Source organism: Myotis yumanensis, unplaced genomic scaffold (assembly GCF_028538775.1).
Source record: "Myotis yumanensis isolate MYYU_CA2020_CCGP unplaced genomic scaffold, mMyoYum1.0.hap1 SCAF_3, whole genome shotgun sequence".
Lineage (NCBI taxonomy): Eukaryota > Metazoa > Chordata > Mammalia > Chiroptera > Vespertilionidae > Myotis > Myotis yumanensis.
The window spans coordinates 27,290,757-27,305,489 of NW_027223754.1; the positions used below are offsets into that span (position 1 = coordinate 27,290,757).

At 47.0% G+C, this 14,733-nt stretch overlaps 1 protein-coding gene across 3 annotated transcripts in view; it reads right to left on the minus strand.

Moving 5' to 3' along the window:
* Positions 1–4,722: 4,722 nt before the first annotated feature.
* The window catches only part of SH2D4A (SH2 domain containing 4A), a 49,919-nt gene continuing 39,908 nt past the window's right edge, over positions 4,723–14,733 (minus strand). For all 3 annotated transcript variants that reach the window (XM_070408517.1, XM_070408516.1, XM_070408518.1), the window contains 2 exons: positions 7,186–7,406; positions 4,723–6,735 (listed from right to left, as the gene is read on the minus strand). In XM_070408517.1, the coding sequence (XP_070264618.1) occupies positions 6,643–6,735; positions 7,186–7,406 (314 nt within the window). In that variant the 3' untranslated portion in view covers positions 4,723–6,642. The remainder of the gene's footprint in view (positions 6,736–7,185; positions 7,407–14,733) is intronic.

A 14,733-nucleotide genomic window follows, 5' to 3' on the forward strand; every position in this document is an offset into this window, starting at 1 on the left:
ATTTAATTAAAACACAGGGCATGAGTGGAAGGTGGCATTGGACAGCTAATAAAATATCATTTGTGGATATGATTTCTTCTTGGAATAAGAATGCTATGTCTTTAGTTTTTGGAAAAGCTTTTTATGCATAGACCAGGGTTTCTCAGCTGTGGTGCTGTGGATAATTGGGGCTAGGCCTCTGTTTGTTGTGGGGCTGCCCTGTGCACTGTGGGGTATTTAGCAGCACCCCTGGCCTCTACCCACCAGATGCCAGGAAGGTCTCTCACCCAGTCATTGCCAAACATCCCTGGAGGGCAAAGCCACCCCTGGGTGAGAACCACTGATCTAGGGGGAGGAGAGAACCATAATGACAAACGGGGCCCTTAATACAATTTACTTGTCCTTTTTATTAGAAGAAAATGAGAAATGATTTCCAAGGTGCCTTTAAACTCTGATTGTATTTTATATTTTTACATGTAATGGTGATGCTAGAAATCCGGGGCCTGCTCCCCAGTGGTCCGGAGGGCTTTGTGGGACTGACCTGCACACTCCTACCCGTGTCCTCCCAGGGTCAGGGGGATGGGTTTCCAACCAGGCTGGCGGCAGGGAGCAAATGTCTGACCCCAGGGTCAGGCAGGCCTCAGCGCCCCTCGGGGAGCAGTCCCAGGCTACCCCTGGGCTCACCCTCACCGGTGCTGGTTTAAATTGCGTTATCACAGGTGCCTGAGACAGTGGCTAGGAACTGGGTTTTCAAGTTGCTGATGGTAGCAGAAAAGAAGAGGAAATCGCACAAAGTTAAACTATTTTTCTCTTTTTAAAACATACTCCGGTAAGATAGTTTTATCAAAAGGTAGGAGCCCTCTTGAAGCACATGCAAGCGGGAATCTGTCTGAGTTGGGCTGCTTTTACCAAACATAGCGTAGACCAGCTTATACAGCAGATGCTGATTTCTCAAGGTTTGGAGGCTGGGAAATTCAAGCTCAAGGCATCAGCAGATACAGTGTCTGTGTCCTTTCAGGGCCGAGAGCTCTCCTCTTAAAAGGACACAGATCCCATCATGGGGGCTCCACCCTCATGGCCTAATTGCCTCCCAGAGGCCCTGCCTCCTAATACCATCACATTGGAGATTCTACGTACTGTATACGTTTTGTGGGGGCACATGCAGTCCATAGCAGGACCTTTCTCCAGCCCCTCCCCAAAAGGACTAGCAAAGGCCCCACTGAAACACTGTAACTAGGGGCTTGGAATTTAACCTTAGACAGCAAAGGGAAGCAGTAATGAACTTGTGGCTTGAAGGAGCCAGTCACAATACGTCTTCTGAAGGAAGGATGCTGCCAAGGAGGCACTGAGTTTTGGGCTTGTGTTAGTTCCCTTCCCACCCTCTGCATCCTCCCTCTGTTTTTACTAAGCCGCCTAGTAACTCGCCCCAGTCATCTCACTGGAGCTGGGTCTCTAATATAAACCTCAGGTCTCCTCCAACCAGCAGCCTCATGAGAGCCAATTGTTCGTACCTCTTCCCACTCCTCACTCAGTAATGGCAGGTCAGGAGCTTAAAGTCAACGGTAGTAAGAGCATTTACACACCATGGAAATCAGCAAAGGCTACATACCCCCCCCCCCAGAACCCCACCCTTCACCCCCATCCCCAGCCAGTTGTTAATTGTTTACCGGCACACCACAGATTAAATGAGTTAGTACGTCTGACGTCCTTAGGACACATCAGGCACGTGGCAGGCATCCACGTTCAGCTGTTGTTACTCAATATCAATTCCGATGCCCAGTGCCTCTCCAGTTTAATCAGAGGGCCACTGCGGTCACACATTGTAGACCCTGAACCCATCGTGTGTGCATCGTTGTCCTTTATTTCTGTCATTCTGAAAACAATTCCCGTCTATCAGAAGAAGGGTTACGAGGAGTATAAGATACAATGGGTAATTTCTCCCTAAATCCCATGCTCAGTGTTTGGAGTTGATGACCCCCTAGGCCAGTGGTCGGCAAACTCATTAGTCAACAGAGCCAAATATCAACAGTACGACGATTGAAATTTCTTTTGAGAGCCAAATTTTTAAAACTGTATAGGTAGGTACATTGTTATTAACTTAATTAGGGTTCTCCTAAGGCTTAGGAAGAGCCACACTCAAGGGGCCAAAGAGCCACATGTGGCTCGAGAGCCACAGTTTGCCGACCATGGCCCTAGGCAGTTGAGAGGCATTCGAGGTTTTTGAAGTAAGGAGCATAGCCAGGCGTTTTATGTACATAATGCCAACCTTCTAAGGTAGGTGACATCATTACTTCCATTCTACAGGTGCAGAAAACCAAGGCTCAGAAATGGCAAAGCACTCGCTCAGGGGCCCAAACAGTGGCTGGCTGCAGGCTCACACCATCATCCCAGCTCAGAGGGCCCGAAGGTCTTGGGGCAGGGGGTGGGGGAAGCTTTGGCCTGGCCTGAGTCCAAAGCCTGGCCTCTTGGCGCCTGGGTTCCCCACTGTTTCCCTGCTCTCCAGTCCCACCTGCAGAATCCTGCCAATGAATGAAAGCTTGTTAACAGCCACCCAGGAACACTAGGCAAGCTGGCCCCGCCCCCTCCAGCTGCTGTGTATTAACCCGGTCAGGGCCCTGATGCCTTGGAAGCAGGCTTTCCAGCAGGATCCGAAGGCACGAGACTTAAAGACTGTCTTAAGAGCAGGTAGGAAAGTTTGCTTTTGGAAAAAGGTTTGACGTTGCCGAGAGCTGATAAAGCCCTTGGGCGGTCCCTCAGACGGGTGGGTGTGTCTTACTGCCACACCCATCGAATTTGTGTGATCCCTATCCTGATTAGCTTCATAGTTGAATTCAAAGCTGTTTCTACTGGCAGGACTCAACAGGCTTTGCTGTTGTTGCCAAAATCTGTGGGGACTGTGCCATTTGGTTGGGGGCTTTGGGTGGTGGTTTCAACACAGCAAATACTCTGTCAGCAGAGGTGCCTTTCAAAGTCTCTGCATTGCTGTTCCTGCGTGCAGGCCTCTGGAGTGGTCCACCCCGTGCCCCTGGGCTGTGTCTGCCTGTCTGCTCTTCTTAGGGAGGGGGCGCAGGTGGCAGCCTGGGAGGCAGCCAGCTGCCTCAGGGCCATCATGGCCACAGTCAACCCAAGGTTCAGGGAGGGACAGGCCACTTGCTGCGGCCCCTGCCCAGGACTCACCAAATGTCCCTCTGCCTGGCTGGTGGCTGGCTGAGCAGGTAGCCTGCAGCTACAGGCAGTCCCCAGGTGGGACGCATGGCGACTAGACCGACTCTTCATCCACCCAAGAGGGACACTGTAGCTTGATACAGGAGACTACAGTACTGCCAGAAGCTCCCTCTACCTCCGCTGTCAATCCCCATTTCCAACCCCACCACCAGCCCACGACCAAACCACCCTCCAACTCATGTTTTAAGAACGAGAACAGTAAGTAGCACCTGGCCTGCTAGGATGTTAAACCCCAATGGCAAAGGTTAAGAAAAAAAAATATTTTAATTCAAAAATAAATTCAAAACAAACTGTAAAACCCTCAGCTCCAATTCAAAGGAAGGCTGAAGGGAAAAGGTACCTGCTTGTTCTAATTAGCCTCAAACGGAGCCACGTGAAAACCACACCTGTAGCCTGTGAGGCTGTCCCGAAGGGTGGGGAGTGGCCTGCGTGGGAAGCCTTTCCCAGAGCCCCTCGCACCATCGACAGCACCCCAAAGATAAGGCGCTGGCCGCGGCCTTTGGTTGTTGAGGATGGTGCAGAGGGGCTCTGGTATAAATGCCCTTGCGTTAGTTTTAGTAGCCTGTCCGTGCCCCTTTTCACTTTTCTCCTTTGTCTTGATCCTTTTTCTTAACTACCCCTGTGTTTTTCCTCTTCTTGGTGTAAGGTTCGAACCTACTCACCCTTCTTGACATTGCTTAGCACTGCTGGTGACGCTGAGGGACAAAGAACCTTTCCGTGCATCTTACTGTGGCAGGTAGGGCAGGTGACCAGACCAGGGGCCTCACAGGTAGGGAGAGTCTGCAGTGGGCAGGTGGCAGCCGGAGCTTGTGGTTGGCTGTAAGAGATGCCAGAATCTAGTGTAGGGAGAGGAGAATCCACAAGGTCAGGGAGGGGCATCTGCCACAGTCCTAAGAGGCAGGTTGGAGTACCTGGGATTGGGGCACATGATAGAACCTGAGGGGAACATCCCAGACCAAGAAACCTTGGGCAGGTAGGTCAGTGCCGGGTTCTTGAGTCAACAGATGGAAGGGACCAGGGCCAGGGTTTGGACGGCCTCACCTTAGCCATAACTAGGGTCAGACACAGGGAGACTGGGTCTTATCAGCTGAGCTGGGATGAGAATTCAGGCCTCCTCAACCCATTTAGTTGTAATCTATTTCTGAATTTTGTAAACCCTCTCCTTCCCTAAGAATTTCAGGTGTTACTCCTCACCACCATACCATCAAACACTGGACATCTTATTCTTCTGAGAGTCAGTAACCAACAGGGTAAAATAGTGCAGAACTCTGATCTGCTTCTCCTTGTAACGGTAGGTTCACCCAGTCATTTCCCGTGTCTAAGTCTTCCCCCAGTAAGAAGTCACTTGGTGTAGTTATATCTGGACATGACTGTACTTATTTCCTCGAAAAGAATTTTAGGCAGAGGGTGATGCTGGAATCTTATATGTCTTCATAATTATTAGTGACTGTAGGGTAAGTTTCTATTCACTCAAGAACCTAAAGATTTCAGAGCTGAATGAACATCATAAAGATCATCTAGTTAAAATCCCTTGTTTTATTTCATTAGAAGTGAAAGGTGAGGTTCAGAGAGGTAAGGGGACCTATCCACGACCACAGAGCTCATGGTGGGAAGAGGCGGGAACAGACGTTCCTGGCTTCCAGCCCGGCGCCATCTCTGCAATTCTATCACATCATGGTCGCTGAGTCACAGAGAGGAAGCAGAGAGATGCTCTTGACACTAATGGACAGTTGTCTCTCAGACAATAGAAAACATACAGCATTTCAAGAAACACATAGCAACTCTCTGTGTTTAAACACTTGCTCATTAAAGTACACATCTCCACCCATGCACACTCGCTCATGTATATGCACAGACAGGCACCCCGCCCTCTTTATACAACCAACAACCTCAGGAACAAATGGCTACCACCGTCTGCTTCCTTTAAAACAACGCTGATGCGGGGAGCCAGGCCTGAAGTCTGAGTAGATCTCCATCTTCCCAGAGAATGATCTCGGTGACTCCGAGCCTCCTCGGTCAGGCCTTCCCCCTGATGGAGGCTGGGGCTGGGGTGGGATGGGGTGCAGAAGATTCCTGACTGAGCAATTCTTCATCCTGAGCTAAACAGAGCCAATGGGAGGTTCTTCTCATCCCCTGTTTTCCCTTCATTGTGAGGAGGGCGGGGTGCCTGTCTGCAGTTGTACATCTCGCATTTGTATGGTACATAATGCACATCCGGTTCTGTAATTACATAAATGTCTGTATTGGTTTTCTAGGGGTGCCATAAAAACTACCATAAACTCAGTGGCTTAAGACAACAGAAATTTGTTCTGTCATAGTTCCGGAGGCTAGAAGTCTGAAATCAAGGTGTCGGCGGGGTGATGTTCCCTTCTAAGGCCTGTCCATGCTGCTCTCCTAGCTCCTGGTGGTCACCAGTGGTCCTTGGCATTCCTGGGTTGTAACTGCATCACTCCCGTCTCTGCTGTCATCTCGTGGCCTTCTCTCTGCGTGCCTCTGTTCCCAGATCCCTCTCTCCTTATAAAGATGCCCGGCATTGATTATGGGGCCCATCCTAGTCCAGGATGACCTCATCTTAACTGGCTTACATCTGCAAAGACCCCAAGTCCACATAAGGTCACATTCACAGGTATGGGGGGCTAGGACTTCAACATATCTTTTGGGGGACACAGTTCAACCCACAAGAAGTCGCATTCACACAGTTCACTATTGTGTTCATGTCAGTCACCACTAACACGTAGGATCTCACGTGTGCACAGACTCCATCCCTGGTGCACTCTGGGTAGAGCCAAGGTAGACGGGCACCGTGTCCTGGCTCTCTGGGATGAGGACACTCACAGACACCAGCTCGCTCTCCTAGTCCGCGGTGTTTTTGTCCCTGTTAAGCCCCTCACCCTATACTTTAAACACATTTAACTTTGTTTTGCTATGTCTCTTACATCCTGGCTCCAATGTGCACAATAAGTGAAGTGTGTTTGGAGAGTCATCTCAGCCGTCAATAAAGCCAGCATGTCACGTCATATAAACAGGCCCTGAGGCTTTTTGAGATGATCCAAAAGGAGAGCGTGGAGACCGTGAAATAGTTCCCATGAGCTACTGGTTTTTAAAGAACACCTTCATTCCTAAGAGGCACCAATTTCTTCTTTGTTCACTTTGTCTTATATACATCATGGAGGGTGTATCCTTCATGTTAGGCAGTTGCTGAAATGGGGATCTCCCTTCACGTTCGGAGTGCGTACGATGCAGAGGTGATCTCCTCTAACATCAAACTCCGGCGTTCGTGCAGAAGAGGGATTTCTGTAGGACCCCAAGGGTACTGTTGGCTGCTCAGTACTGGCTCTGCGGCAGGGTCATTTTGGCTTCACACACAGACGTCCATTTCAGCCGTGTCTGTCCACAGGAAAGCCCAGCCGGGGGCTGCAGGATGACACGTGGGGGCTGTCACTCAAAGAGCTCCAGGTAGTCGGGAGGCTGGTCCCGCTGACCGCAGGGGTACAGGAGGCGCTCCTGCCCCAGGGAGGTTATGGGCTCCTCCTGTGAATCAGAAGGCACAGGTCAGGCTGGGCAGGTTAAGAGAGTAAATAATGATGCCGTGCCACTCCTACCTCTTGAGAACACAGAACTTCCTGCCTACCCTTGATTTACACAAAGCTTTATAGTCTACAATTTCAAAACAGATTTTTCTCATGTGCAAACCTGCACCGAGTTCTAACTGGAGAGTGTTCTCAGATGTGGTCAGTGTAGGCATAGAGATTTTAGCGTCTCCTATGTTCTCTGCCCGGTGGGGTCTCCCTGAGTATTTGAGGAGGAACTAGGCTCAGTGATAAAGGAAATGCAATTAAGAATCCTGATGATGGGGAGGAATTATCAAAGACTAACCCCCCATTACTTGTCTCAATCATTTTTCTCGTAATTGCCTTCCAGAGCTCGAGCTGCTGCAGGACAGGAATTCACAGAGCAGGTCAAGTCTGTGCATCGTCTCACCCTGTGATACTCCACCAGCTCCGCCAGGGTGGCGTGCTGCAGCTGGTCCGCGCCCAGGAAGCTGTAGGAGTCGGTGGAGGCATCGATGAGGAAGTGCTTGCAGCCGTCCTCAGACAGGTAGGACAGGGCATAGCCCTTGATCCTCTCACTGACTCGGACCAGGAAGCTGCCCGGCACGCATGTGCTCAGTAGTTCATTTGCTCTCGTTAGTGTGAGAATTCCTGTGGGTGAGAAAAGCAGGTGTTTCAGCCAAATCATTTCCAAACCTCTCCTCTGTTACACATAGCTGTGTGGCTCAAGTTCAGTGAACATAAGTATGACTTTAAGTCTGTTTTAAGGCATCTAAGAAGAGTCAACTATCATTCATCTTCTGGTCTTTGGGAACTGGGCAGGGTAGGTTACATAAGCAAATGGATAGTATAAAGGAGAGCATTTAACCTTCAGAAGAACAAATTTCCACTTATATACCCAGTTACAGCAACACGGGGGTCAGATGGCTTCTGGGTCTGGCCAGATCCTTGATAGTCACCTGGCAGTGTGAGATCTGGAAGGGGCCTTGGAGGTGCTCTCCTCAGACTACTGATGGATACTGTATGTCCTGGGAACAATCCCATTTGGTCTAGAACAATGGTTCCCAACCAGGGCAGTGCCTGGAACTTGTTGAGAGACATTTGTGGTGGTCATGGGCAGGGAGGGATGTGGGGCTCTCTTGGCATCCAGTACATAGAGGTGAGGGATACCGCTAAACATCACACAGTGCCCAGGAGAGCTTCACAGCACAAATAATCAGCCAACTCAACATGTCAATAGTACTGACGCTGAGAAACCTGGTCTAGAAGTCGGCAAGTTAGTGACGGATCCAGGATGGATGCAGGTCTACAAAGCCCTCCACTGTAGCTACTCCTAAATGATGCTCATTGGCATGAAGGAATAAGGGCACACACACACACATATGCACACACATATCTGTCTTCATATATACTCAAAGGAATGAAACTCTTCATATATATGAATACACACACACACACACACACAGGGACTACCCATTTGTATGTGTGCTTGTGTATTTATCTTCATATGTAAATAGCTGCATATATATCTTCATAATTTTTTCATATATCTATACTTTAGATGCCTCATGAATTCACATAACTCAGACCAGACTTTTCCCAAAGGCTCAAACTCATGAGGTTTGACTCATATTCAAGATCTCCTTTTATTCCTATTGTAATTCTTCAGTTGAATAAATAACGTTAAAGTATATAGAAAGTGCACAAACACATCTTGGGGAGATGGTGAGGTGGAGGAAGGGGCAGCATTCTCCTCGTGTTCTGTTTTTTAGCAGACTTATGCTCTTGCCTTCTCCCATTCCACACTGATACTCAGCATCTCATCATTAGGAAAATAAAAACACACCTCCTGGTGAAAAGGAAGTGGATTATCACAGCCCTTTAGTCTTGTTGGTAAAGTTAATTGAGACTTGAATCCTAATTATCCAGAGAAAAACATAAAATAAAAACATTTCTATTATTTTTTTTTGTAAGTAGACCTTTAATAAAGGGAGGATTTAAGAAATGGCCTGTTGGATGATTATTAGTATTTGTGGTGTGAAGCTCACCCAGCCAACACCAACCAGCCAGCCTTTCTTGTGCCTTCTCTTCTGCCATGCACCACTCCAAACACCCAGCCTGTACCTGACAATGTGTTCATGAGATTCAACCCCAGTGAGATGCTGGGGTAAGAACTGGGGGTGGTGAAAAGCCTGGCAGCACCCCGCCCCCCCTCCCCCAGGTAGGAAATGTCCCTGGAACAGAAGATTCAAGGCCTCCCTGCCAGGGCCCCCAGCCCCATTGCACTCATGCCTGGCAGGGCTGGTGATGCCTGTGACTGGTCCTCATCATGTCTGATCACCTCTCCACCCTTTCCCTGCTAAGACCGAGCCATTGGAAACTGTAGGTACTACAGATACTGAGTGAGCCTCTTGGGTCAGCTCCTGCACTGTCCACATTGGGTGCTCAAATGATACCTGTCTAAGCTCCCACAGATATGGACTGCTGCTTCTGTTGGCCAGTTTTACCTTCCTGAACACACCCAGTCCCGCTGATAAGTTACAGATGACGACGAAAGCTGAAACAAGGCAATGGGTAACCAGCCAGCCCAGGGACCGCACATGAAGACTCTGGACTTGACTGCCTCTGAAAGCAGCGATGTCTGTCACTGACACTGAAAACTCCCCTCAGAGCTGATAAATCGGAGTGAAGGAGAAGCAGCATTCTGGAAAAAGATTTCTCTCCCTTCCCCGACTTACTGACTCACTGAAATCCCAAGCGGCTTCAACAGATGGCACAGATGTTATACTTTATAACATGATGTTCTACAGATGGGTTCGGATTCCTAAACCTGGGTTAAGGTCAAACTGCTCCTAAACTCAGGTCATACAGTAGCTATAAATCAAACTGCCTGAAGTCCCTGCATCTGTAATTATTGCCCATTATGCACAGATCTTGGCACCATCTAATCTCCAGAGACACCAGAACACAATACAACGATTCTCCGGCAAAGGACAGGTCATGACGGAGACTCCTGGCACACAGGGGAACCGATGGCAGGTCCAGAAGGGAAGTGCTGTTGAAACGAGGCTTCGTCCTCTTCGCTTTAAGCAGGATTCTTATTCCTGAAAAGCACAGCCTCTTGGTGCATCGGATGATAAAAGCTGATAGCCAATTTGTCATGATTCCATCAAGGGCATTGGGTGCACCCAGGGAGGCCGGGCCATGGTTACTGCCAAGCAGTGAGCTTTGTGTGCCCACAAAGGGAGCTCTTGAAGGCAAAGCCAAAATCCAGTGTCAGATATTAATCACCAGGGACTCGAGCAATCTCCTCAGTATTTTTCATCCCATGATTTGCCTGGGCACGACTGAGAGTCCAGATGCAGTGGTCTCCCTCCAGCCATCGAGGCCGAGACCTGCAGGCCATGTCCCCCTGACCAGCTCTCTCCTCACATCTTACAAAACCAGAACCTACTGGAGGTCACAGGAGGATTTCTGTGCTGGTGAAAAGGGGGCAATTTAAAAAGCTTTCTTTTGCTTCACCAATTTTGAAAATGACCCAGCTCTCCCAGCAGCAGTCTATTTAGAGCTGAATCCAGGCGGGGTGTGGCAGAACTGCAGCGTCCAGAAGAAAGCAGGTGTCTCCATGCGGGAGCTTTCTGACAGCTCGTGGCTCTGAAGAGCCTGGGGCAGGAGCTAACACTCCTGGAAGCCTGGTCGTAACAGCTGGAGTTGAGAGGGAGCAGAGAGAAATGCCCACTCCTCTCTGCACGAGGCCTAGGTACCCTCTAGGACAGTACTACCCAACAGGATTTTCTGTGGTGATGGAATCGTTGTCTGTGCTGTCCTTGGGTAGCCACTAGCCACGTGTGGCCATGGAGCCCCTGAAGTGTGGCCAGTGTGACTGAGGGACTTAGCTTTTCATTTTATTTTAATTCATTTTGATGTAAAGAGCTACATAGGGCTAATGGCTACCATATAGGACAGCACAGCTCTAAAGCCCTCTGGAGTGAAGGAGGGCTCCATGACAGGCCCAGGAGAACTTTTTTTTTTTCCACAGAAGAGGTTAAATAGACCCGAGAGACCTGAAATAACTCGGACATGCTGTGGCTTTGAAGTTAAATAGATCTGGACCTGACTATTGACTTTGCCACAACTAGTGGTAGAAGCCTGGAGAAGAACTTAATATCTTCTTACTCTATAAAATGGGAATAAAAATTATCTCCTTTAGCCCAGCCTATGTGGCTTGATTCCTGGTCAAGGCACATGCCCAGGTTGTAGGCTTGATTCCCAGTAGGGGGCATGCAGGAGGAAGGCAAACAATGATTCTCATCAATGATGTTTCATCTCTCTGTCCCTCTCCCCTCCTCTCTGAAATCAATAAAAATATATTCTAAAAAAATTACCTCCTTTAACCATTTGAGTCCCAAGCAGCGTGATCGCGCTGCTGAGATTTTATGTCGAGAAAACCCAGCACATTTCGAACATTGTGGACAGCTGACGGTGCGTTACCGATTGTCGAAGTCTCGCGCTCAGATTTACTGACGCAACTACATCACACAGCTCCTTTTAATTAATATCTGTTTGAGTCCCAAGCAGCGCAATCGCTGCTTGGTATTTCTCGACATAAAATAAAACAAGCGCTATCACGCTGTTTGGGTCTTTTCGTACTCATTTAGAGAAAGCGCGGTTGCGCTGTTTGGGATTCTTCGACAGTGTTTTTTCAATACCCCCTGGGACTCAAACGGTTAAAAGTGTTCAATATAATGCTTGGCACACATTAGGATCTCAAAAAAATTATAGCTCCAACAAAATCTCTGGCAGACAATTAGAATCACTAAGTATTACTGGATTCAAGCTAAATATATAAAAACATAATTTCCTTACACCTACAACTACCAATTATGTGGTTTTAAAAATCCCATTCAAAATGGAAATAATTACAAATACACAGGACTAAATCTACCTTGCTTTTTAATAAAAGGTACTTGTTCTGCATGGGGAATTTACTTAATTTAAAATAAATATAAGGAGAGATTTACCATGTTCTTGGATGAAAAGAATACATAACATGAGATGGAAATTATCTCTTTAAATTAATCTACACATTCAATGTAATTCCACTCAAAATCTCAACAAAGGTTTTAAAACTTGACATATTGCCCTAAAAGCCATGTGAGTAAATAAAGGGCTCATTAAGACAATTTCAGAGAAGCAGGACATAGAGACTTATTAGTAATCCCCACATACAGTATCTTGGCATACAACAGAGATAGCATTGTAAGTCAGTGGAGAAAAGAAGAGCTATTTAATGAATGATGTTGGGACAACTGGCCACTTTCTATGCAAAGGAATAAATTAGGATTCTATACCAAATATATACAAAATAAATTACAGGTGGATTGTGTATTATGCCACAAGTAAAAGCCATAAAGAAAAAACAGCTAAACTCAACCTCACTGAAGTATAAAACTTCGATGCTTCAAAATGTGCCAAAAAGTTAAAAGACAAATCACAGACTAGGAGATGAATGAGCAAGAAGGAAATCTGCCAGCGGTCAGCCTTTGGCCTCAAGCTGCCAGTCTTCCCTGAGTCTCCAGCCTGCTCGCCTATCCAGCAGATCTGGGACCCAGTGAGCCTCCACAGTCATGTGAGCCAGTTTCTTAGGAAGTGGCCCTGAGAAGAGCAACTTTAGGAAGAGCAACTACAAAGGCCCTTAGGAAGGGACAAGTGTGGTGTGTCAGCCTCAGAAGTGACACATATGGTGGAGAGGAGTGAGCAAGGAAGGAGAACGATTTGAGATGAGTCTGGAGCAGTTGTCGGGGGCAGAACAAGTAGGCTTCTGTGGTCCATAAGGAGGAGCTTGGGTTTCACTGTAATTGAAGTTTGACTACGTGGAGGATTGGGGGGCTGCAGAAGAAAGATGGAGACTGGTTACGAGGCTGATATAAGAGGCCAGATGAAGGACTGACATAGATGATCCTTGTTATTCACATGATAAAGTTCAGAACTCTTTGCCTTTGAAGGATATGAGCAAGATACACCACAGTATTCCCAGCAGTCCTCCTAAATGACTATGAGTACAAGATGTCCAAATTAACTAACATTAATTTGTAGAACATATTTTTTTAAAAATCAGAAAAATACCAACTACAAAATTCCTTCACAAGGCCTTCTGCCCAAACTGCTGGGGCTTCCATGTGTTCTCCAGGATCCTGTGCTTGCACATTGTAGTAAGCTGGGCTATGGATCTGCAGGGAGGACCTTCCCCTGAGGCAGGTGGAAAAAGTGTCCAGGGAAGGAATGAGTGCATCTGACCTGGAATTAGGTCCCTGGTCTCCAACCTACTCCCGGAAGCAGCCAAGAGATGGCCAGCAAGTCTCTGCATTATTCCATCCGGGTCCCAACACCAAACTGATCCACGTGAGAGTTAGAAATTGCTGTAAGGAAAACTAACAAAATATGAAAAAGAACTTGAGAATCTTTTCAATGTGTTCTGCCCCACGTGCCACATAACCAGTGGGACCAGAAGTCCAGTGAAACGTGGGATTGATGGTCTGTAAAAAAAACTTTAGTTTTTGCTGAGGGAGAGGTAGATGTGGGGAGTCTTTGCATATTCCAGGATCTCGCTTGATCATGGAGTTTTTCATCAAGATCCTACATCTAGGAGTTCAGAGGCAATGCCCATCTCACCAACTACAAAACTGGCATCAGAGAGCATGCACCCATGGCAGGAGATTGCCAAGCCGAACACCATTTTGCTTCATTATGACCCCAAGTAGAAAAGGAGAACTGAGACAGAGATCTGGGCTCTCTGCTCTTCTCTGCCACTGCACTGGATGTTAGGGCTCCCTGGGATTTTGTCCTGGGTCTTCTATCATTATTCTCAACTCAACTGCTGGAAATATCTCATCCCTCGTGCTTTTAGTTATGTGCTGTCCACTCCAATCTGTTATCTCTAGCACTGATCCATTAATCTGCCAAATGCATATTTTCACATGACTGTCCCAAAGACATTTCAAACTCATTTTATCCCAAATCAACTCATTATCTTCCCTCTTCTCCCCTTCCCTACGTTTCCTCAGACTCCTAGTCCCTTCTCTCATTTGACAGCAGGCCCCCTTCCGCTCAGCCCCACAAGCCAGTGACCCAGTCTCCTCGGTTCCCTGGTCCTCTCTGACCCATGCCTACCCTTACCTAAAGCTACTTAAGAGAAAAGGGTGAAAGCATGAGCTTCTATGGGGTGAAAAGTTTGGTGACTGAAGCAATAACTTGGGAAGGGTAACTTATGACAATGAAAGGAAGATGGTAAGCCAATAAAGGAGAGTTTCTATTCCAATATTTCAAAACAGGGTTCCTGATAAATAAACAATCATACTTCAAAAAGATAAGCTATGATCCCTCTTTATCACAGAAATATGTGAAATTTGTCTTCCTGAAACTGAAGACAATGACTTATAGTGACTACATGGTTTTGTATTTATTATACTTACACTTATTTTATTCTATATTTTATTTATTTTGCTTATGCCATGATAAATATTTGTATGAATGAAAATAAGTCAATAACAAAGCAACTAGTAAGTTTTTATCCTTAGTTTCTATTGTCCTAGGAGATGTGTCGGTAAACATACTGCTTTGAGTTATGTCTGATATTTTGCTGCCTATGGGTTCTTCTAAGATTTTTATGGTTTCTGTCTTACATTTAAGTCTTCTATCCATTTGAGTTTACTTTTGTGTATAGTGTAAGTTGGTGGTCTAGTTTCATTTTTTTGCATCTGTCCAATTTTCCCAATGCCATTTATTGAAGAGACTGTCTTGACTCCATTGCATGCTCTTGCCTCCTTTGTCAAATATTAATTGAGCATAATCGCTTGGGTCAATTTCTGGGTTCTCTGTTCTGTTCCATTGGTCTACATATCTGTTCTTGTGCCAGTACCAGGCCATTTTGAGAACAGTGGCATTGTAATATGGTTTGATATCTGGTATAGTGATCCCT